Source organism: Pyricularia pennisetigena (assembly GCF_004337985.1).
Source record: "Pyricularia pennisetigena strain Br36 chromosome 4 map unlocalized Pyricularia_pennisetigena_Br36_Scf_6, whole genome shotgun sequence".
Lineage (NCBI taxonomy): Eukaryota > Fungi > Ascomycota > Sordariomycetes > Magnaporthales > Pyriculariaceae > Pyricularia > Pyricularia pennisetigena.
In genome coordinates, this window is record NW_021940918.1 from 3949429 (window position 1) to 3972933 (window position 23505).

Consider the following 23505-nt stretch of genomic DNA (forward strand, 5'->3'; position numbering starts at 1 on the left):
TTTTTTTTTTTTTTTTTTTTTTTGCAGGCATTTCAGCTCTTAACGTTCTGGGAATAAATGCCAGAATGTTAGGGTTTTCATGGGTTATTTAAACGCAAAAGGCTTACTGCAAAACGACAACTATTCAGAGCAAAGGAGAGCCCAATCGCCAGCGCCCGAGTAAGCCTGAATGTGCAAGGTACCCAATGCCACGAATGCAATATGCAAACAACGGCTTTATACACGGGACCCGAGGAAATAGTTGCATGCTCAGGTTCTGCTGGACTTTTGGGGTTATTCGTATGTGTCAATTGTCAAGGCATATATGACATTCAAAAGCAAATAAAAGTAAAGCTTCAAATTGTCTTGCTGCCATACATATATTGGAAATCCTTAATACAATATCCGTTATTGATAAAGATTTCAGACTGAAAAAAACGCAATCACCATATGGGACACGCTGGAAAAAAGCGCTCAAACCGGGGGTTAGGGGCTTTTTTATACGACCCCAGGTTTAGCGTGGCTGGCGGGGTAAAATAGTAATGATAAAGATGAGTTTGGGGGCTGGATTTTTACAAAAATAACCCGACTTTTGGTATATCATTCCATTGGGAACTTGTAATAAAGGACAGTAAAAAAGGCTTCAAATATGATAAATTTGTTGAAATATCTACAAAAGAACTTTGAGGATAAAAATACCGGTTTTGTTATTTTTGGAGGGCTGACAGGGGGAAGGGGTGGTCAACAGGGGTGTGCCCAACGTTAGTTAAAATTACTCTTTTGGCATTAGTATTAATTCCCCAAGATTAATAGCGATCATGCGTTCGCGATCATGTGGAGCTTTATCATTCGGTCCTTGTACAATCTTGTGTTTTGACGGCGATATTTCTCCTGAGCGCGTGTTATTAGGAGGGGTTTGCAGCCACCTAATCTCCCCGGCACCAGCCCAATCATCTGGTTGTAATAACTGGTGTGCGGAATGTAGGGTAGGTATTCTTATAAATAAAGCATTACGAGTAAGCAGCCCAGTTATACAAGGTATTATCGGTCGTACGGCCTGTAAAGCATAGATCCGGGAACATACGATCACGCAAATTATGTGAGTTTGTGCTGAGGCTTTAATAGCTACAGGTGCAGGGCTGGCTGCACGTGAACACTGGAAAAGAAACTCCGAACATATGAGGATTTGATGCCAATGTGTGCGTTACAAATTTTATCAACAACAATCCACAACGACGTGGTCTGCGGCTATGCTGATATAGCTGGGGAGTTCGTCAAGGCGGAATATGGCGGCCATTCTGTTGTCGTTCAGATTACAAACGATTGTGGATGGATAGAACCTACAAGACTATTTGAAAGGACAACGCCCGGCAGTGTAAAGCCGGGTTATGAGTTAATCGAAATTCATGTGTTGAAAGATCTCGTAGCAGAGGAATTTTATTTTACATATATAATAATTAGACCTTACAGCCCTACCTAATTTGTCAGACGTTGATTTCAATTCAATTATACTACATAAATATGACAAAGGTTGCCCCTAGGACCGCTGGGCTTGGTAGGCTCTCTGGCGCCTTTTTCGGTGATTACCCTACCCTATTATTCTCCAACTACCTACTTTAGCACAATCAAGGCCGCCTAGGATCGCTTACATCGGTTTACATGGTCTGTTTTGGAATCAAATAGAGTCGCGGGGGAGACTGCGCGCCACGTCGGACTTGGCGGTGTCACCGACCACTCCCAAGAGCCCCCGTTTCCTCCACGGCATTCTCGCCAACGTGGTGCGGTCGTTGTGAACGGTCCCGGGAGAAACAAAACTCGACCGCCGCGGCAATCAAAGGAGCCATTGTCCTTCCGGCGACACCACCAGTGAATCACTGGCAGTGATGGACACCATGTGGGCGCCTGCAGTATTTTGCATATGAAATGCACGCGTTCCAATGTCGTCAAAATTGCTCAAAAGCCTGTTGGCCTTTTCGTCAGTGCTGCTCCCGCCCCATGTGTAAATGTGCGTCCGGTTCGGGTCGGGTCACAGGGCTGGCTTTGCTGTTGAAACGGAATCCCAATCTTCGAATGCGTATTTTTGTTAAACTTGCATGACCCGAGACTCTATGATTTGGTCTATCCAGATGGCCCGTTTCGTATTTCCTTGGTCAAGGTGACCGATTCCGTTCTATAAAGCGACTTTCGGGCCAAAAGAAACGAACTTTCCCGTCGATGGAAGTCACTAAAATACATATCGGGCAGCAAAACTGAATTCTGCCCAGCTAGCTGCCTAGTAGTGCTTCGGTTGTGAAAGTAGAGATATTTGCCAAGAACAGCAGTTTCAGTGATTCGTAAAACATCAGTTACCAGAGGAATCTGTTGCGTGAAATGAAACTTGCATCATGAAATCTGACCTATTCAAAAATGGTTCGCCTGTAGTTGAAAAGCTTGTCAGGAGGCAAAACATGTTGTGACCTACAAACGAGATGGATGACCAGCCCGGTTACCTCTCGAAAAGAATACATTGCGGCTTCAACCAGTGAGAGTAACAGCTTTGAATCTGAAATTCGGACTGACCATAGCACATTCAATCATGAGATGGATAAGGGCAAAAAAAAAAGAAAAAAAAAAACGACAAGGAAGTTAGGAAAAAGAAGAGGGACCAGGAACGATAAAAACAACTGGGCACTTGCTGACAACGGCCAAGACTTCCGACGCCAGTTGAAAGTGGTAGAGCTGTCTGAGTGAAAAGACACGAATCAAAATCCTTTTCTCGATTCAGGCATTGAAGAGATGCTGAAAATTAAAATACCCAGCTGGCGACGTGATTCTTTCATTTGCCAATGGTAATCAGACAAGTCGCATGGGGGTCTTCTCGACGTCGGATTTTCCCCGGCTGGTACCGAGATCTGCGCCGGGGACAACAATGGGCCTGTCCATTATCGATGGATTCATGACTACCACAGGTGGAGTAAATCCAGATGATTGCGAGAAAAAAAAAAAGGATATTAATTTTATTTCTATAGTAGCATTGCTGCTAACGCCATAACCGGCGTCTGTTATCATTACACGTCCTCGACCGCTCACAGCTTCTCCGCCGAAAGCTCTCGCACGACACAGCTTAATTGCAGATCGGGATGTTGATGACCTGGCCGATCTGGAGCAGGAGGGGGTCCACACCGGGGTTGGCGGCCTGGAGGGCCTCGACGCTGAGGTTGAACTTCTGGGCGACCAGGAAGAAGGTGTCGCCCGAGGCGATGGTGTAGTAGGGGGACACGCCGGTGGCGCAGGTGTTGTTGTCGCTGGGCTTGGCCAGGCACGAGACGTTGTCGATGACGCAAGGGGCGGTCGGGACCTTGAGCACGGCGCCCACGGCGATGAAGTCGGGTCTGGCGAGGTTGTTGAGCGTGGCGATGTTGCAGATGCCGGAGTTGAGCTTCTGCGACACGATGGTCAGGGTGTCGTTGCTCTGGACCGTGTAGTCCACCACGGGGCCCGGGGTGCAGGTGGCCGAGGGAGCGGCGGCGGAGGAGGTGGAGGTGGAGGTTGCTTGCTGCTGCAATGTGAAGCCAGGGTTAGCTGTGAAGGTGAAGACTTGATTTTAGATATATATCTTGATTCTAGATATATATATGGTTCTGCTTACGGGCATCGCAGCGGCAACGCCGGCAAAGAGGAGTGTGGTGATGGTGGAGAACTGCATCTTGACGGTTTGAGGGGTTCGGACTCGAACTTGTGAGAAAAAGTCGATTATAATGTGTAAAGAATGACCAAAGCTGAAATGGTTGGAAAGCGAATGGTTTGAGTGAATGATACTCTGAGATGGAGGCCGAACAAACCTCAACTCGGGGCTGGATGTTGCGACTTTATATCTTCATCGACGGAATAGACACAATGCCCATTGCCCCTAGAGGTTTGCTATCGCAGAACCATCCAATATGGCTCTATTCAGGGGCACCAGCGTCAGATGGTACCATCCCCTATGGAGAGTCCGAAGACGCCGCGCAACGCCCGAAGAATCCACGCGGCGAATATAACCGCATCAGGAAGTCTGTCGTGGTGGCCAGGTCCCAAGGGAAGGGGTGAGGTGGGGCTCTGCACGCGATTGAGTATGACATGCGGGTATGCAGTCCCATGGACTTGGGAACCGGCCCTCCACATTCTCCCGCATTCGGATTAGCAGGCTGTCATGACATGACTACTCCCCAACCCTGCCGGAGCGAAGCGCTGGGCTTCAACTCAGGATATGCCGGCCTTGCTCTATCGGATCTCAGGCGGGGGCACTGAGAGATCTACTCAAAGTCTGCAATCTAATTTGCTTACTGACGCTCGTGTGTCATTGTCGCCACTTCTAAGGACAAGAGGACGTAGCATTTCAAATTTCCCAAGTTCAATTGCACTCAAGAGAAACGAGAGTTCAATTAATTATCTCATGCGGCTTGGCCAAACTCCACGGCACTGCCCGCTATCACTTTCTCATGTCTCTCAATATTGGGTTCGCGTCTAATTAGTGCCAAGAGCTCTCTAGCGTCTTGGACACGTGAAGCTGCCCTTGACCCCGTCGCCCTTTCGGCTGGTCTTTCCTATGTAGGACCAAGACTGTCCGATCCCCCTTGAACACGTGGGTTTTCGATCTCTCCCGTGACTGCTGTCACCTCGTTGCCAATGAAACTTTATTCCTGCGGTTATGGAGAAATACAATTAGAAGCTGCGAAAAAAAAAAAAAAAAAAAAAAAAAAAAAGAAGCTCAAATCGCACGCTGCTAGCAAAAGGCGCAGCCGCCCAGACTCTCGTTTGTCCTCCAAAGCCACCCTCGTTTGGTCGGTGTTGCGTTAACAATTCATTCTTCCCTTGGACATACTTTGCAATTATCAAAAAGATTTCTCCCAAAGAATGGTGTAAACCTGGGAGATGTCACTTTTGTGAGAGATGTGTGCCATGGAATGGGGGAAAATGGACTGTCGCTTATCGTCGCCCTTCCTTCGGACCGACATTGGCGACCAGGAGGCCCTTGGTGAAGAGGGGACCCACTTGCTGGAGTTCAAGGTTGTTCTTGTCACTAAGGAAGCGCAGTAGGCTCTGGCGTGGTTTTCATCCCCGAGTCGCCACGCGATTGGACCGGCCTTCAACTCTTATCGTGGACAGCCAGTCGAAGGATAGTAAAGATTACGGCATCTTCCACCGAATTCTATCAGGTACGGCGTTCCCTGTAGCCAATTGAACACAGTACGAGACGCTGTAATGCTCCTTGCATCCGGACAGTGCCAAGATTCGTGTTCCTCTATACTTTGAGAATTCCACCCCTAACTTTAACTCTATCGAGAGCCAGGGTCTGGTACATGCTGTCAAAGGGCTCAGCTGACAACCTATATAACTACATACCTAGGACTTGGCAATTCCGGGCCAAGGAAAATATTCTCAAGACTAGAAATCTTCGTGTCCATACATCAACGTTGCCAGCACAAAGTTTTGGAAGCATGCTACCTCCTCCGCATTCTGCCCAGAAATCAATCAAGGGAATCTCTAAAAACAGGGTTTTCCACTTGTGTTGTTTGGAAACTATAGAAAGAGTAGCCGGGATTTCGCATCAGTTCACCACGTAGCTATTACTGCGTTTCCGGTCTGTTTCTAGCACCGACCTGTGGCCCCTGCCGGGTCTAGGTGATGCAAACACCACCCTGCGGGCTTGGGGTTGGCTCTACCCTCATTTGTGAAAAATAACATGCTGCTCCCGTTGCATGGACCCGGAAAGCAGGATATACTTTGATGTCTATACCAAAAAAAAGCTATCACATCCTCGGATTGCCCTTTGCTTCGAGTCAGTGACCGTACTTCCATTTGGATATCTAGATGTTGGACTGTATAGAACTTGAAAACATATGTTATGCTTGTCGTTTTACCGTTTCGAAATCCTGTGCACATTTACTTTCACTCAACAGGTACGAAGCGCAAATTCCCTGGGTTGAAATCGCTCATTATCTCGCACGTCCCCTTGACTTCTTAATCTTGGCATCCTTGCCCACGGCGCGGGCGATAAGTTCGACAAATCCAACGCGTTCAAAAGCCAATCTGCATGATTCCTGCTCTAAGCCAGGGTTGCACTGAGCCTGGCGCCCCTCGCAGATAATCAATTAGAGGTAAATCAGCACACACGCCAATACACTAAAACACCCAGCAAACTCTGAGTTTACAAACACCTCGTCGGACCCTACAAGAGTTGGACAGGTGCGCCTCGAAAGTTGTTCAAATTTCCACATGAAATGGCTTTGTCCGGATACTCAATTGCGGCACCTCAACCTGTCCTGGCATGCGATCCCTGACTTGTATATCGGGGTTAAAGGAAAAACTATCAATAGCCTTTCTGCCGTTCATCTCGTTTTACTGCATTGCGGCACGAGCTTGTGCGATTACTGTAGCCCTTCAATCTGCGTCAAGACTAGCTTTGCTGACTATGCACTAGTCCACCGCAAGTCACACCATCATAAGTCACAATTTACGACGACTTTAATGTTGTACTACTGTCATACTACAAGATCTACTGAAAGGCGTAGAACTTGGCACATTACGCACTTGGCTGTCCGTCTCCTGAGAGATACTAAAAGGTCATTTTGAAAATTTTCTTTTAATGTCCGTAGGTTTACTTGATTTACTTTGTTGTCCAAGGTTGCAAAGTGGGGTTTCAGCCAAACACTCAGTTTGCATCAAAGGATTCCCTCTGAAGATTTTCATAACACTCTCGACCCGACAGATGTCAAAAGGTCTCGGTATATTAAATTTACACCCTAAAACGAGGGTCGACGGCTGAGGAAAAAATCCAAGTACAAAGATGACAAAGCTGCTGAGAAACGCGTCGAGGTTCAAAAATCTGGTGAGGAGGTGCCTGCGAACGTTGTGGCCGACGGATTGCTAGGGTTATTAAAGTATAAGCCTTGGGCTTAATCCTTACAACAACACCATTTTCCACGTGGGAAAACATTCAAGAGTCGAGGGAGACCAGAGTTACTGAGACTAATAGCAACACAGTCTATTATAACATACAAGTCATTGTGTGCCAGTGGTCCTTTGTTCCTTGATTTGATTGGTAGGTTAGTGCATTAAATCATGCCTTGCCGCTCCCTGACTAGGTAAGGACCTGTGCCTTTGGTAAGTACGGCAAATTGTTAGTCTCTTGTGGCGCATTATTAATAGAACTGATTTATAACTCTGGCTTATTTAGATTGTCGCCTGATAATATTTCCACAGGTTACCAAAAAAAAAAAAAAAGCTAAACAGCAGTGCAACAAGCCTTGCAACGAATTAACTGCAGCAGCCATTGAGCCCCTGGAATGGTAATACATGTTTTCCATGAAAATTTGAGCACTTTCATCCCTTTTCTAATGTAAATAAATGTAAATTTTCATTGTTGACAATTACCCTTTTCTTTCTTTTTTCTTTCTTTCTTTTTTTCATTTTTTTTTCATTTTCTTTTTTTTTGGTCTTCATCCCCTCGCACAAATACCAACCCAAATTGGTTTTGACTGGCAAAATGCGCTTCCCATTCATCATGGCCTTTGTTGCATGCGGCGTTGCTACTAATTTCCTGGGATCTTCTCAACCCACTTCTATCCCTCGCGCCGCAACTCTATCGGATAAAGATAAACAGAGATACTTATTCTACCTAAATGAACCGATTGATCCGATGGAACTTCAGATCGGTGACCTGTACACCAATAAGTATAAGTGGTGTTTGGCAGAGTGCTATATTCATTATCAACAACAGGGATATTTGTATGCTGCATGGGAGGATGAACTTGTCCCATTGTGCCATAATAAGTGCATAACTTACTTCAGAGAGCAAAGAGCAAAACGAAAGATGGGATGGAGAGATTAGGGCGCGATTGCCAGGTGAAGGGGATAAGGAAGGATATAATGCATATGGAGGGACGAGGAATCGACAAGAACAAGTCAACGTGGTTGGTTGTACATTACGGCTATATTTTCATCGCAACTTTTCATCGCGCGATACTCGGTGCTATCCCGGTATTATCTGCTGCTTTGCATTGACTAAAGATAGGCAAAACTTTGATCCACGTCTTCGCCTACACCACATTCTGATTTGGCCACACTGGATATTCAAGAAACTCAGCATTGGGGATTAAAAACAACTATTTTCTTTTTGCACATAACCGCATATGCCCTCACCGCCACTTTGGCCATCCTTTTTTGGTCGCCTTCTTTCTGCCAACATTGCTTTCCTCCATTTCCGACCCGGGTCTCAATCTTGGTACCCACTCCCAACTGTTTGGTCCATTAATCTTGTACCAGCCGTCAATGTTGTCTACTGGAATCGATCGAGTCGCGAACACCTCCGATTCCGCTTTGTGCGGGTTCTCCTTCGCTTGTGCCCAATACAATTGCTCAACAGACTTGAAACGGTCTTCTATCCCCACTGTATCAATCTGGTAAACGTATCTCGGCCTGCCACCTGGATATTTCTTTATCAAATGATTCTTGGCAGGTTCAAAAGTGCTCGATGTTGATATATACAGAGCTCCTTTCTTTATGTATTGTGCAGCTTCATCTGGGTGATAATTCAATTGGGCTGCCGGGCCTTTTCTGAAATGCAGAGATATGCGACCATCCTTGAGAACTTTCAAGGGCGACACAACGTCAGGGAGAAAAAGTTTTGTGGGGATTTGCGGCGGAACAGCTTGACAAAAAGCGGCGGCGAAACAGAGAATTAATGCTGAAGAGCGCATGGCTGTAGTGGGATGTTACCACGTCTAGAATTGAATTTTCGAAGCGGCAGGAGGAATTGTTCATGGAGGTGTGGACGAGAATGTTGCGACCAAGGCAGCTGGGTCAGGATGAAAAAAAAAAACCAAAAAAAACCAGGAAGGACAGAACTTTGCGGAGTCGAGTACCAGCGAGAGAGGCGCTTGTCAATAAATACCTTAACCATCCGGTAAAGAGTACAGGACGGAATGGATACCTGATCTGTATAATATTGACTTCTGGAGACAGACAACTAAGAGCAGGGAGGTTATTTCAAGGAGCATAATATATGTAAGCCAAGATCCGTTAGCATATAAAGCAGCGTTATGTCAGGACTGCTTAGCAGCAATTACCCTGTGTCATCGCTTCCTTGAGACCCCAGTCAACCCCTTGTGCCGTTAATCCTTATTTTCCTAATATATCTTGACAAAATGTAAAAAAGGGACAGCTGCTTTTACCTGCGTTCGTATTATCGGCACATTATTTGCCTGACTCTACGAATAATAAAATGAGTGCTGAGTCGTGTAGGTGCTTATACACAAGTTTGTTGCTACTGCTGACGTTATTTTTCTCTTGTCTCAGACGCACCTGTCGCTTGGATACTTTTACCTGGCCTAGCCCATAGACTACAGCTAGCTGGCTTATGTTAAAAGCGTAGATATAACCGAAAAAAATGAATGAATAAATGAGTAAATACTCTAGATCTCAAGTAACCAGCTGGGCAACATTGGTTCCCGCCCTAGACAATTCTCAAGAAAGCTAATCCCTGCTGGCATGCGACCAAGATGACATAAAGGGCAGCATGAGAATAAGAGAAAAAAGAAAACTCAAGGATATGCCCTGTGACGAATCTGTCAATCTCCGTTAAGAGGCGGGCTGAACACGAGGCTCAGCACCTGCAGAACTATTGACTGGTGGATCTTGGGTTGACTGATGGAGGATCGGAGTCGCCTCGACATGCCATGGGGGAACGTCGCAACACCTACCCGATGGGTCTTTTGAAGAAGGAAAAGAAGAGATTAGTGGGTAACAATGCACGAAAGCGGACATCTTGGCGCAAGCATGCAGAGTCAAAAATAGATTTTCGCTGTTTATTAAATCAGCCACAAAATAAGCCCCCCCCCCCCCCCCACTCGAGCAGCCCAATATTACCGAGTCATTACCTCTGCGCACCCCGATCTCACGACACGCACACACACACACACACACACACACACACACACACACACACACGCATTATGGCACTTGCTCTTTACCACTTTTCCTTTGCCATCTTGGCCGCACCGTCAATGATGCTGTCCGAGATCTTGTCCTTGAAGGTCTTTTCCTTTTTGTCCTTCTTGTCGTCGCTGCTGCCCCCCAAGCCGAAGAAGCCGGAGCCGCCCGACTTCTTGTCCGAGTCTGGGTGACCTCACGCACGAATCAGTCAGCTGGGAGGACAAAAAGTCACGATAAAAGCAATGTGGGGTAGGGAGCATGGACAAGCGAGTCAGTGGAGGATATCTGGGATACGAGCTGTCAAATGACTTACCGCGGCGCCTACGGCTGTGGGACGACCGGCTGGACGAACGGCTGGACCGAGAGCTGGACCGGCGGCGGTTCGACGGGCGGCTGGAGTGGGAGTCGTGGTTGTCGTAGCTGCCGTGCGAGCTGTGGCCGCACGAACCGCTGTTCATGTTGGAGCTGCCGTAGCTGCCGCCGTTGTTGTAGTTGTCGCGGCCGCCTCGGTTACCGTAGCTGTTGTTCATGCCTCCGCTCATGCCACTGTCCATGCCGCCGCCCATACCACCGCCCATGCCATTGTTCATGCCATTGTTCATGCCATTGTTCATGCCATTGTTCATGCCATTGTTCATACCGCCATTCATACCGCCATTCATGCCGTTGGAGTAACCGTTGTTTCCGTATGAGTTCATTTTGAAATTAACCAAGTATCAAGTGTTTGGAGTCAAAAGATGTGAATATAAAGCTAGGAAACGGCGATCTCTAAAACAAACTTCCTTTCATGTCTTGATGGTTAGAGTATATTGATGATGATGGTAAGCAACGTAAAAGAGATTGGCGGCTAACACCAATCGTTGTCTTTATAGAAGAGGCTTGAAGATTTCAAACCACACCGTCATCAGATTCTCCTTGCAAGTTGTAAAGCATAACCAGGCATTGACAGCAACCTCCGTCATCCAGCGCATCTCACCGGCGACAAAGGACGCAATACGAAGCCATTGACCTCACCAGCTCGCCACCGACCGTATCGTTTAGTGCCTTCCTTCCGCATTCCGACAGAGAAAAGACGTCAGGGTCCAGCAGAGCCGAGCTGATCGGCGGTGTAGTTGATAGCAGACCAGATACCGAGTGCGCCTCCCGGGTCAGAAGCAGGAATTGTGGCGACCAAACCTGATATTCCCCGGCCAGTTGGGGGGGGCTCTCGCACCTGTTTGCCATCGGACCCTGATTTGGCTGCTCGTATTGGCCAAGTAACCCTCTTCTCTTCTTTTGTTTTTGTTTTCTTGGAAGAAATGCTTCAGGGAAAGCTTGCACGAGCCAAGAAAAAAAAAACAAAAGACCGAGAAAAACAAGTGTTTGGGGTGTGACGTAACCGCCAAGTGAGTGGGGATGGTGGAGGCGTTGGGGGTGCTTGGCAGCGGGCGGAGAATCAATAGCATCCATGGGGAACCGGTCTTGCCAGTCCAGCCGGATTACTGCTACAGTAGCTGCTGTAGAGCGGCGGTCGGTGTTGTCTTTAGCAGCAATTCATTGCTCAGTCAGATCAACGAGGGGTAAACTTTATCACATAGGAAAGAGGGCGGGCCGTGAGGTTAAAAGTTAGAGAGACCCCATCCATCTGGGGAACACGATGCAATCTGCGCCGGGCAATCTCTGGCGCAATCAACCAGGCCTCCCCCAGGCCACTCCCTGGAGGTCTCAGAGGCCCCCCGTAACATTATCGGGAATCCTGCACCTTGCTACTTGCGCTACTTTAATCCTTTCGAGAACGTCCAAGTTGAAAAAGTTAGATGCCGCCTTATGGAAAGTTGGCAAGCAAAGCTTACCCATACCAGGAAAGCTTGGGGCACCAACTACCCCAGATTGCACAGACGCGACTATAGGGACACGTTAAATTCACCAGGATGGACAGTTCCTATTATGCGCCAGCATCCCACCGGTCCCTGAAGCATCTAATATGAGAAGCTCTTGCGCATGGCTCTTTTTACATCTCGCACGCTCGCAAAACCACAATCTCTCGCTTTTACTTGCCCAACATGAACTAAGCAAGGCTCGTTTGCACGGACAACGGAGTTGGCGCGGGGAGTAGAGGGAGAGAGAAGGATCGGATAAGTGTTTACCAATGGGGGAAAAAAGGGGGCATGAATCAGTGTGGTCCGCCCGCCTTTTGCTGGGGAAATTACAGCAATGAAACCCTGCGCAAAAAAAAAAAAAAAAAAAAAGTTACTGAGTGCAAACCACAGTCGCCTACCCATAGTCCCACGTTGTTTTACCATCTTGAGCGGTTGAAAGGGGCAGAAGACAAAAGCTCTCAAAAAAGGTGTTTTTGGGACCAAGTTATGTACAGCCTTATTCATCACCTATGCCACGACAGATGTAACCTCTCACCTCCCAGCCCTCCCTCTCAACTCGCGCCTCCAGATGGCCTCAGACAGCCGCAGTAGCATTCCCGCAGCCGACCCGCTGCGAGCTGACGGCAATGTCGTCGTACCAAAAGGTGTTTACGTCGCCGCCGTACGACTCCCAGCCAAAGTAGACGGCCGAGACCTTGGGCTTGATGGTGCTGCGCTGCCACTGGGCGGCGTTGGCGTTGGCGACCCCGGCCTTGCTGGTGAGGCCCGCGACGGCCCGGTCGTTGAGCCACGTCTCGAGCGTCCCGTCCGGCCCCAGGTGGTACTCGAGGCACTGCCAGCTGCCGGCGGGGAGGGCCGCCGACGCGGCGATGCCCTGCGGCGACAGGTCCGGCAGCGTCGCGTCGTCCGTCTCGCGGTTGAACATGAGGATCTTGCTCTGCCCGCCCACGCGCAGGTGCTTCTTGGCGCCCTGGGCCGCGTCCGGCATCGTGATGAAGGTTACGTGCGCGTCGGTGAAGGCGCGGGATGCTTTGCTGTGGTTTATTTGTTGGAAGGGGGTGTGAGATTCAGTCACGCATGGTCTCTTTTTCTGTTTTGCTTCTGCAAACATGTGTTTTCTTTTTATAACGAATTGACAACAAGGCAGTGCAGACCATCAAACTTACAGCCATGTCCTGACGTATACATCGCCGCTCGGCACCTTTGTGGTTCCAAAAAATATGTGCCCGCAGTAGCCGCCCGCGCCGTCGACCCGGACCGAGTTCTTGCCGCTGTGCGCCTGCGACGTGTCCAGAGTGATCTTGCCGCCCTGGCTGCAGTCGGGTGCATAGGTCGGCCACGCCGTGGCGTCCAGCCCGCTCTCAAAGCCCTCGCTGACCTGGCCTAGGGCAAAAGGAACAAGTGCCGCGAGGGCGAGAGTCACGTTGCGGAGCATATTTTGCCGAGATTGAGAGCCTGCAGGGTTGGATAAGGTGGGTTGAGGGGGGAGAGAGAGAAAGAGAGAGAGAGAGAGAGAGAGAGAGCCTGGCGGTTGAATCAGCAGTCTCGCCGGAATGAGAGACAGGACCAGCCGTTCGAGTATTATACTCTGCGGGCTGATGGTGGAGAATCGCTGGTCCGTCTTTCCGATGCCCGCATAGATTACTTTCCCCTGCAATTTACCCTCCCGCCCTGCGAGGCCAGTTTGGAGGCAGTACTTGTGCTCCTCGCTCCCGGAGCTTGGAGCCCCGTGTACTTTGTTGGAAGCGGCGACTACCGGGATAATCCTCCGATGTTTCCGCCACAACTTTGAGCTGACGTCAGTCAGTGGTTATTTCGAACCACAGATCAAGGGCCTTCTTAGTCACTTGTTCATTGACAAAAGTTGAAAACTTTCCAAGGTCATCAAAAGCGGTCGCAATGTTTCCTGACGCCAGGGTGGAAAGCCAAGATCTTTTTGGCGGGAGCCAAGATTGTTAGTTCGCGGGAACCCCGTTGCCTGGCTGGCAATATAAGCTTCTCTGGGCTTGTAGACCCTGGCAGATCCGGGTCGCGGAGGGGTTGCTGGCGGTGATTTTCCATTTGCGTCGGGTATATTAGGCTAAATATGCCAAGCGGAGTGACAGAGGACGCACGCGTGTCACAGATATTGGCTTGCAGGGTTGACCAGGTCCGACGTGCCGCACCATTTGATCGGGACTAAATCTTGAAAGCTCCTGTCTGGGATGAAATTTGAATTGCAAACAAATTGGCCTTCATATATTTCCGCGCCTCCGTGCTGCACAAATACTCGGCCACATGCCGGGGTAGACTGTCCAGTGTCCAATAGGCTGAACGTGGCTGAACGTGGTGCCCCTCGGCGAGTCGTCCTCTTGTGGAAGTGAATATTGTCAGCCAGAATCATGATAGCCGTACAACTGCTTCACATAGTACGCGTTGCACAATTGGATGCAAAAAAAAAAAAAAAAAAAAAAAAAAAAAAAAAAAAAGGAAAAATATTCTATGGTTGAATATCGTAAATCATAGATCGGGGAATGGCTGCTTTGTCCATGGACCTAGAAAGTAACCGCCTGATCTGATGAGGTCTTCAAAGCGCCATGTTTACCTCATCTCAGTCGCTCAAAGACATACCACTTCCCGTTCCACCCGGCGAAAGCCTCCTCGACCAGAGCAGCAGTTTGCTCCCATGGCACATGGAACGCCCCCGAGTTGAACCTGGGCGAGTAGATGACGGGCGGCGTAGCCAAACCTGCGGTCCCGACCGAGCTGCCGACGCTCCTCTTGCCGCCGCCACCACCCCCGCCGGCCAGGTCGTCCAGCTGCAGCCGCAGGTCCCTCAGCGCCTGCCTCGTCTGCGCCAGGATGACGTCCCGCACGTCCAGCGGCGGCTTTCCCCTGTCCGCGTCCGCGACGCCGCTCCCGTAGCTGGTGAAGAGGCACGCGACGTAGACCTCTGGCGCGCCCTGGCCGGCGTCCTGGGCCTGCGGCGGGATGAGCAGTGCGCGGCCGGTGACGCCGTCGCGGGCCGGGTAGGCCTCGTCGGACGAGGACTTGTTCTTGTCGCAAAAGGCTGTGTACTCGATGTTGGCGGCGGGCAAGATCGCGCCGATCTCGGACGCGATGCCCTTGCCCCAGACGCCGGACCCCGACACGGCGTGCAGGATGATGGCGCCCTTGGGGGTGGCTGGGGTGAGGGCCGTGGTGCAGGTCTCGAGGGTGAATTTGGTGGAGGATGCCATGATGTTCTGCGGGGTTGCTGTGCGACAAAACAAATCCTTCTATGGCTGTGGTATCCTGCTTGTTTGAAAACTGTCGCTCTTCTCAGTCCTGTTGAGTATGAATAATAGAGATGACCGCTTCTCCTTGTTGGATCATGAAATTTATTCAAGCCCAAGACTCGATGCACAAGGTCGAACGAAGGATTGTCCTCAACTTTATCTTAGTTTCGAACTTTTGAGTTGCCAAGCAGGCAGCTATTGCACAGAGAGACGCCATCTCAGCCTTACCAGTGCTGCATGCATGGTACGGTACGTACAATCAATGGGTGCTCCAAGTCGATGTGCTGAATGTCAGATCTGACACGACGCTACGTCTTTTCAGGCAAGTTGTGGCAACGAAATTGGCGTGGATTCTAGGCGGCAGTGCCAAGGATGGAGATGCAATGCAGGGTAGGTCGGTCGAGAGTGGGGAGCAGATCGTCATCAGGCATCTGACGGCGTACCCTAACCCAGGAGCAAACCCGTGGCTTTTTGGGTCCACTCGTTGCGGCCATTCAAGCCCTGAATCGCGTCATGCCGCCCGACTGCCGGCCCCTGGCCGCTTTTGCGGTTGCGTCAATGCTTGGTCAATACCATTTTGCCCGTTGATCGACAGGAACGAGAAAAAAAAAAGAGATGTAGAAAAGAAGACAACAAACTGGATACACGGCACACTGTTTATTTACATGTAGACATGTATCCCGAGTGCTAGGACTTACCCGGTTCCTGACCACCTCCGCCCCACCCTCGTGCGTCCGCGGAACACGAAACCCGAACTTTTCTCCAACGCACCCAGTCGCTTGCTTTTTTCTTCTCTCCCCCGACACCGGCAACTGCCGAGACAAAAACCATTTATAGTACCAACCATGTTTCGCCTGGCAAGCCGGAGAGCAGCCGCGCCCGCCCTGGCGGCAGGCAAGACGCGCAGCTTCGCTACAGTGTCCCCTGTCACGGGCACAACGAGGAGCCACAAAGTGGTGGTTGTCGGTGGGGGCACTGGTGGCATCTGCGCCAGCCACCAGCTCCTGCGCTCCGGCAGGTTTGCGCAGGACGACATCGCCGTCATCGACCCTGCCTCCCACCACCACTACCAACCTGGCTGGACCCTCGTCGGCGGTGGGCTCAAGACGGCCGAGGAGCTGGAGAAGACGATGAAGGAGCTCGTCGACCCCAAATTCAAGTTCTACAACAATGGAGTCAGGTCGCTCAACCCCGAGGAGGACTCGGTCACGCTGGACAGCGGCGACAAGGTCTCGTACGAGCACCTGATCCTCGCGCCCGGAATCAAGATCGACTACGCCAGCATCAAGGGTCTGCCCGAGGCGCTCGCCGACAAGAGCAGCCTGGTCTCGACTATTTACGGCCGCGACACCGTCGCCAAGGTCTTCAGCACGATCCAGTCTCTCAGGAAAGGAACGGCAATCTTCACCCAGCCCGTCGGCGTCGTCAAGTGCGCCGGCGCCCCACAAAAGATCATGTGGATGGCCCTCGACCACTGGAAGCGCGCGGGTCTGTACGACGCCTCCAACCCTTCCAGCTCTCCTATCAGCATCAGCTTCGCCACCGGCCTGCCGGTCATGTTTGGCGTGCCCAAGTACGCCGCGACGCTCGAGCGGCTGCGCAAGGAGAGGGGTGTCGAGGGTCTGTTCCAGCACGACCTGGTCGAGGTCAACGCCGGCAACGTCGCTACCTTTGCCCTCCCCGACGGCAAGGGCACCGTGACCAAGAGGTTCGACCTCATGCACGTGGTGCCCAAGATGGGCCCGCACGCCTTTGTCAAGTCGAGCGCGCTCGTCGACGCGACGGGCTTCATCGACGTCGACCAGGCCACCACGCGCAGCAAGCGCTTCGACAACGTCTGGGCCATCGGCGACGCGACGAACCTGCCCACCGCCAAGACGGCCGCCGCCATCACGGCCCAGTCGCCCGTCCTCGTCGGTAACCTGCTGCGGGTGCTGGACGGCAAGGACGGCGCCGAGCTCGCCTACGACGGCTACACATCCTGCCCCTTGATTACCTCGTATGACAAGGTGCTCCTGGCCGAGTTCAAGTATGGCGGCCAGCCCAAGGAGACGTTTGGCAAGCTGGTCGACCAGTCGGAGCCTAACCGCGCTTTCTTCCATCTCAAGAAGGACTTTTTCCCTTGGGTGTACCAGAACTATATGGTCAAGGGCAAGTGGGGAGGGCCAAAGGGATGGATTTCGAAGCCGTAGCTCTTCGCGCTTGTTGTATTCAAGTTCAAACTAGACCAGATGGTCAAAAGCGATTTAAATTTTTTTTTTTTTTTTTTTCTTTTTTTTTTCCCCCGAGTGCCACGCAATTCCTAGAAGCATCTGTGCGGCAGCTCACGAAAAAGGAGCACACATATAGCATGCCGAATAGAGATTCCAAGATGAAAATCGACGCGTGGGACAGCTGCAGCTGCAGATGTGCTTGTGGTTTGGTTGTTACGGCGTTGGAATAAGCGGGATCTCGTTTAAAGAGTGTGCGCTCAACATCAAAATTAATCAAGCTTTCTACAGCATTGGTAATTCAGGACTATAAATTGATAGCTTTTTTATACTGGGAAACTGTGCATTTTTGAGACGATATAAAAATATGTACGCTGCAGATACAGATCAATAAACACCTGAGAGCCTCAAGGCACAAACGCCCTCGACAACTACTCCGGCTCCACCAAACGAAGAAAAGCACTGTGTTAAAAATATTCACGGTTCGTGTAGCAATATCTGTCATATGGTCAGTTTGGTTTGTCATTTAGCCACGAGCTCGGGGCCCGATCAGAGCAAAACCGGAAACTTTGTACGCACCCATCATCGCAGTCAGCAGACTTCTCCCCGCAGTTCGGGCAGTTGACATACTTTTTGGGAGTAGCGCACTTGTCGTCCTCGCTGTCGGTTTCGGGATCGCTGTCTTGGGCCTCCTCATCGGTCCAGTATTCTTCCTTGCCGCGGGCAACCAGGCGCCGGCTGCTCTTGCGCCCGGCGCGAGGGCAGTGGCAACGCGCAGCCTTGGCCACGTGGCATCTGTTCCTGGTGGCGACGGCTTTCGATCCGGCGCGGTTGAGGGGCACGGCTGTGACGCAGATGACGAGCGTGAGGATGCTGACGAAGTTGGTTAGCCGCATTTTTGTCGAATGGAGTTTGTCAAGACTAAAGCAAAAAAAAAAAAAAAAAAAAAAAAAGAATGTATGTGTGAGAGCAGATCACAAAGGAAAAGTAAGCCAGTAGTGGAAAATGAGCGGATATGTCGATGCGGAATAAGAACAGGAATCGTTACTTGATCTTGCCTTACAGGGCATCAGTTTAAATACTTGGAAGTGGAAGCCCTCAGCCAGAGTACCATTGCCAAAGAGTCATTCGAGCGTATTTCCAAAATAGGGCAACATCCCAAAGCGTCTATAAACAAACAAACAAACGGCATGAGCGACATAGACGTCTATACTGCTGTACTGGGGTTGTTGGTAGAGCCCTGCCCTTTACACGGTGGCACCAGAATGGGGTTGCGGCGCAGCTGCCGGGCTGGGTGCCATATTCAGACTCCGGCTGAGAAAATAGAAACGGAAAAGAGATTTTCTTTTTTTTCCTGTCTTGTCTTTTAATCTGGTGGAGGCCCAAACATAGCAAAACAATGACTGGGGAAGGTTTTGTGGTGTTGCCATTGGACATGAGTAAATATCATATTACTACCCAGTCGGCAAATCTTACTATTTCACCGACGTAAGGGACGATCGGCGGTAACTGGAGAATCGGATATGTCCGTGGGTGGGTTCACTAGCTGCAGCGCCTTTTTCTACCGGAAATTAAGCAAATCAGAGAAGTGAATTTCTTGTTGAAATTTTATTTGAAAATGTGAGATAAAAAAAAAACGACTCGATGAAGCAGACTGAATTTGCTCATTCTCAAGTTGAAACTTGGATTATACAACATGTTGTCGCCAATAACATTAATCTTTGTGTACTATTGATTAGTCTGCATTTTCTTTGTTTCTTTTTTTATTCTTTTTTCCAAACAAGACTTTCAACAGAGCACAGAGCTTACCACGTAAGCTGTTATAAGGATCAACGTAATTCTCTGCGCGTATCAAAGATCTGCCTGATGAGATCTTCAGCTGTTCGAGGAACATCATGTATCCTTTACCCAGCTCCTAGTAGAGGTTCGCATTAGCAATTAATTACCCTGCATAAACACTTGTCAACATGGCTTAACCTTGCAAACTTCAAGTCGTTGGGATCCCGATTGTTTTGCACCTAGACCAAAAATTGTGGCTATGTAATATGTTCGATTGTCCTTGTAAACCTTTTGTATTAGCGTCTCTCCTTACTATTTCTAGCAAAGTCTACGCGCTCAACAGGGAAAGACAACCTATAGGAGGACATCTACGCGCTCCATCACCGCTGCTACTTCGACACGTCATGAATCGCCAGGAGACTTTTTGAATATGCTCATGATTATTCAACGCTTTTGGAGCAAAACCGAGACTGGTAAAGTCGACTATCAGAGACAAGGAGTTGAATGGAGGAAGGGAGGATGCTAAATGCTCTATCGGTGGTTTTTGTACATGAGTGCATGGCATCAAGTCAAATTGAATCCATCCTATCCCAGTGGTATTGGACTTGACATTTGAAGCGGTGTGTTGCCAAAGTACCAGATCTTTCATTTAATGCCTGTAATCGACAAGACGGAAATGATAAAGAAATACAATTCTGGATTATCGTTCCAAGCTTTTTGTCTCTAGCTGCCAACCCATTGAACAAGAATCTGGACATGCCTGCTCTCAACAATTGTTCGAGCAGGCTCAGTTGACAAAACAAAGACTTTGTCCTCATCTTGACTCAAAGCCGTGCGACAGAAGGAAGAGTGATGAATATCACGGGGTATTAAGTTATGGAACAATGAAACTGGTTTGCAGTTTCGATATCATGTTCAACGGTCAAAATCTTTGTTAGTGCAACAAATATGGGATGAAACAGGCTGTTGCTTCTGCTCATAAAATGACCTGACCTGCTTTCCTCAACATGCTCTGAAGCTTCTCGCATCTGAATTTACACAAAGTCGAGAGTTTGTTAACAGCCACTACTAACTAACCAGGGATTACTATAGCAAGTTGAAGACAGCATCAAGAGTCTCAGGTAAGGATCTTGTCCTACGTCTCCCGCCACTGACCATGTCCAGCAGAAACAACAACGTCGGCAATCGCCACGAACCGCCTCCTGTTCGGGGTTCCACCACGGGCTTTGCAGGACTGCTCAGGCTCATCCAGGCGATCGACGCGGACCAAATACCAGCTGACCGGACAGTCTCACCAGAACGACTCGACGATTTCACCGTCGAAATCGCTCGCTGCTCACAACAGCTGCCACAACACCTCAGTCGACACACCACGAGCTTTCTCCAGACCTGGCGCGTCGGGGGCTACGGCAGCAGTGCACAAGACGTATATCGAGTGACGATCCACGCGCTGTTGTGGGACCGGAGCAAGGATCCACTGCTCTTCCTCGACGGCCGCTTCAACGCCAAAGCGGGCTGGATTCTCCTCGAAACCGTGTACTTTGCCCCCGCGGAGGGGCCTGGGGATCGGCTCCGCAGCGGCGCCCTGCTGGACATCCCAGCGTCGGACTTTATATCCATGATCTGGGCGAGCATGATCGAGAAGCTCGAGCTGCGGGCCAGCGAAACGCTCCTCCACAACGTGGCCTTTGTCAACATCACGAACCCTTCGGTCCACCGGCTCTGCCGCGTGTTTGCGAGCCTGGTCGACTCCAGCTTCGGCCACGTCGACCGCCCGACCGCGTCGGCGCAGGACAGAGGCAACCCGCGCCAGGGGCTGGGCATCGTCGGCTTCGAGGACTTTTTCAGCCTGGCGCCGTGCAAGAGCATCCTGCTCGCCATGATCGAGCACCAGGCCGTGTTCAGGGACCGCATGCCGGTCAGGGTCGGGTGGCGGTACGAGCGTGAAGGACCAGAGTCCGACACGGCCGTTCTGGTTCGCATGGGTTCCTATTTCAGGAGGTTCACCGACTCGCCTTTTGCCATACTTCCGGTCGGTTCGCAGCGCGGTTCACAGTGAGCCGGCTGCGGTCGAAACGGGCAAGCACTCGGGGCACAAGAGATGGGATGGGCCCTTGAATTATTTGAAGGTAGATCAAGGTAAGGTGAAAACTAACAAAATAAATGTATACAATCTTGCCAAGATGTTCTTAGTGCAATTGAACTGGCGGTCAATCTCGACTCAGAAACTTGACTTCCCAAGTTGCCACGTTCACCATCTCAACTTGAAGAATTAGCACCGATGAATAAACTGTCCCCTTTTCATTCCCCTTTGTCATTCGGCTCGTTCTTATCTGATGCCTCCGCTCTTCTTTTCTCTTACCTCCACGACAAAAATCCCAGTGACCTTTTTGATATTTCAATCAACTGATACTTGTTCCTTGATATACTCACGCCTGAGACCGCCACGGCATGACTCCTTGTTCACCTCCCACTCCTCCACTACCACAAACAGCGTCCTACTACGAGCTGCTGTGGTATACCAATATTAGGAAATGCATCCGCTTTGTGTATTAAAAAAAAAAAAAAAGCCTGCCATGTTTTCTCATCTCCTTGGTTGATGTGTACTCCTTAAAAGGTAACATTACGAGTTAAAGTGATGCGTGCTCTGCTGCTCTGCATTAACCTGTCCCTGATTCAACCGTTAATGCCGAAATCTGCTGAGGCATGATAACGTTTTCACGACGGCATAACCGAAACCATCCCAGTCACGGCTGGCAGCTCAATGACTCGTCACTTTTTTCAGAGTGGTAAAGCATAGGATGAGTCCCATTCATAATTCGCGATGCTATCTGCAGAAAGCATGCTTGTGTCTTAAATCAAACACAATGCGAACGGTTCAAGCCAAGGTAAAAACTATCATCCCAAATAGGTCCATTTTACAGTGCGTTTGATTTTAGTAGGACTAAACGCAATTACAACTGCGAAATTAAGGGTTACCGCCCAATGGTATTATTTGCTGTTGCAAGAGCCGTACTTGTCACGTGCACCCTTGGTCGTTTCCTACCCCTGTATAGATTACACATGTGGCTTTGGAGTCATGATATATTTTGTACTGCAAAATAAACGCACTGTAAAAGAGATCTACTTGCGGTAAAATAATCACACCCTTTTATCATTGTCCCCTACCGCTTTACCTTGCCTCTGGTTTGCTTCTCAACTGTTAGCGCTTCGACAGCTTAGCCTTGACCTCGCTGCCCAAGGCATGGCCATGCTTTCTAATCTGCCTGATTCAAAATTGATAAAAGTACAGCAGGATAACCAATCGCCTTTCGTCAGCATTAGTATTATGCTCGTCGAAAGCCACGTCCGGTCTTCGAGTGGCAATACATGCAAAAAGACGTGCATACTATGTGTGAGTCTTGGCCACCATGAAAAAACGTTCAACCCACAAGTGAGCAATTCGTCGAGATATTCATAAAAGAAAACAAGGTTTGAAATAGTTGCAAAGCTATCTCCAGGTGGCCATTAGAGGGTCCCCCTCCAAAGTTATCTTGTACGTTCACGTCGTTAATAACTAAATACAGAAATGAGACCACAAAGCCAAGTCACCAGCTGCGGCCTCTTCAGCAGGATCTCAAGGCGTGGGAAAAGAGTGACGAGAAAAAAAAAACCCCCCATCAAATTGTACCAGACCGATTAGTCTCCAGCACTAGACTCAATCGTACCAGGCTCACAGGCGGTAACAAGCAAAGGTGGCGGCGCGGTCGTTCCAGTTGTAGTCGCCCAGGTTGGGATGGGGGTTGTCGATCCTGATGGGGCCACCGCGGTTGCCGTTGCAGTTGTTTCCGCTGGTTTTTGCGAATCGACGTGATTAGTTTGTAACTCTCTAGGTACAGTTGTATACCGGCAGGGCTGAGGTGAGAGAACGAAATCAATGCAGTTATAACTTACTCCCAGATAAAGCATTGGAACCCCGGAGTGAGGACTTTGATCGAGGAAACGCGCCTGGTCAGGCCGCCGAGGCCGGCTGTACAGTTGAAAATATTTAGTATATAGAGCAGAGGAAATCGACGCGGGCGTGGGATCGGGGAAAAGCTAACAGCAACTGTTCTCCTCGGGAACAAAAGTGGTGCAGGAGCCAAAGTTGTTGTTATCGCATGCCTGGAAGCCGACCTGCTCACGGCGGACCAGAGCAGCTCCCGCCTCGGTGGAATCGACGGGGGCGGCGGCGGCGGTGCCAATGAAAACGCTGGCCACAAGGCCGAAGACTGAGAGGGCAAGCATGTTGTCGATGGGATGGCGAAGGGCGTCTAGATCAGGGGTGGACTGGACAGTTGGCTGATGCTGGATGATTTGGAACAAAGAAGGACGAACTTGATAGACGTCTGCTTCGGTTTATATACTTTTTTCGGACGCTACATTTGCCAAGAGAATATCACTTTGAACAACATCACACTTTGGGTTAAGCAGGCACAATATTTCCAC

At 49.8% G+C, this 23505-nt stretch overlaps 8 protein-coding genes across 8 annotated transcripts in view; 2 read left to right on the plus strand and 6 right to left on the minus strand.

Annotated features, from left to right (window-relative positions):
* Positions 1-3082: 3082 nt before the first annotated feature.
* Positions 3083-3664, minus strand: PpBr36_06758 (uncharacterized protein; the record flags this gene model as incomplete). Its single annotated transcript, XM_029893901.1, has 2 exons — positions 3083-3517; positions 3608-3664. The coding sequence occupies 2 exons, from the start codon at positions 3662-3664 to the stop codon at positions 3083-3085; spliced, it is 492 nt and encodes a 163-aa protein (XP_029746052.1).
* A 6303-nt stretch (positions 3665-9967) lies between these two features.
* On the minus strand, positions 9968-10631 carry PpBr36_06759 (uncharacterized protein; the record flags this gene model as incomplete). The annotated part of the gene is made up of 2 exons (XM_029893902.1): positions 9968-10116; positions 10247-10631. 2 exons carry the CDS (start codon positions 10629-10631, stop codon positions 9968-9970), a joined length of 534 nt encoding a protein of 177 aa, XP_029746053.1.
* Positions 10632-12366: 1735 nt separating this feature from the next.
* On the minus strand, positions 12367-13227 carry PpBr36_06760 (uncharacterized protein; the record flags this gene model as incomplete). The annotated part of the gene is made up of 2 exons (XM_029893903.1): positions 12367-12826; positions 12959-13227. The coding sequence occupies 2 exons, from the start codon at positions 13225-13227 to the stop codon at positions 12367-12369; spliced, it is 729 nt and encodes a 242-aa protein (XP_029745538.1).
* Positions 13228-14377: 1150 nt separating this feature from the next.
* Positions 14378-15010, minus strand: PpBr36_06761 (uncharacterized protein; the record flags this gene model as incomplete). Its single annotated transcript, XM_029893904.1, has 1 exon — positions 14378-15010. One exon carries the CDS (start codon positions 15008-15010, stop codon positions 14378-14380), a length of 633 nt encoding a protein of 210 aa, XP_029745537.1.
* Positions 15011-15894: 884 nt separating this feature from the next.
* Positions 15895-17241, plus strand: PpBr36_06762 (uncharacterized protein; the record flags this gene model as incomplete). The annotated part of the gene is made up of 1 exon (XM_029893905.1): positions 15895-17241. The coding sequence occupies one exon, from the start codon at positions 15895-15897 to the stop codon at positions 17239-17241; it is 1347 nt and encodes a 448-aa protein (XP_029745540.1).
* Positions 17242-17726: 485 nt separating this feature from the next.
* On the minus strand, positions 17727-18155 carry PpBr36_06763 (uncharacterized protein; the record flags this gene model as incomplete). The annotated part of the gene is made up of 2 exons (XM_029893906.1): positions 17727-17757; positions 17839-18155. 2 exons carry the CDS (start codon positions 18153-18155, stop codon positions 17727-17729), a joined length of 348 nt encoding a protein of 115 aa, XP_029745539.1.
* Positions 18156-20194: 2039 nt separating this feature from the next.
* On the plus strand, positions 20195-21097 carry PpBr36_06764 (uncharacterized protein; the record flags this gene model as incomplete). Its single annotated transcript, XM_029893907.1, has 1 exon — positions 20195-21097. The coding sequence occupies one exon, from the start codon at positions 20195-20197 to the stop codon at positions 21095-21097; it is 903 nt and encodes a 300-aa protein (XP_029745534.1).
* A 1653-nt stretch (positions 21098-22750) lies between these two features.
* The window catches only part of PpBr36_06765 (uncharacterized protein), a gene marked incomplete at both ends in the record, with an annotated part of 4728 nt that continues 3973 nt past the window's right edge, over positions 22751-23505 (minus strand). Inside the window, 3 exons of the mRNA XM_029893908.1 lie at positions 22751-22868; positions 22972-23047; positions 23121-23288. Of these exons, the coding sequence (XP_029745533.1) occupies positions 22751-22868; positions 22972-23047; positions 23121-23288 (362 nt within the window). The remainder of the gene's footprint in view (positions 22869-22971; positions 23048-23120; positions 23289-23505) is intronic.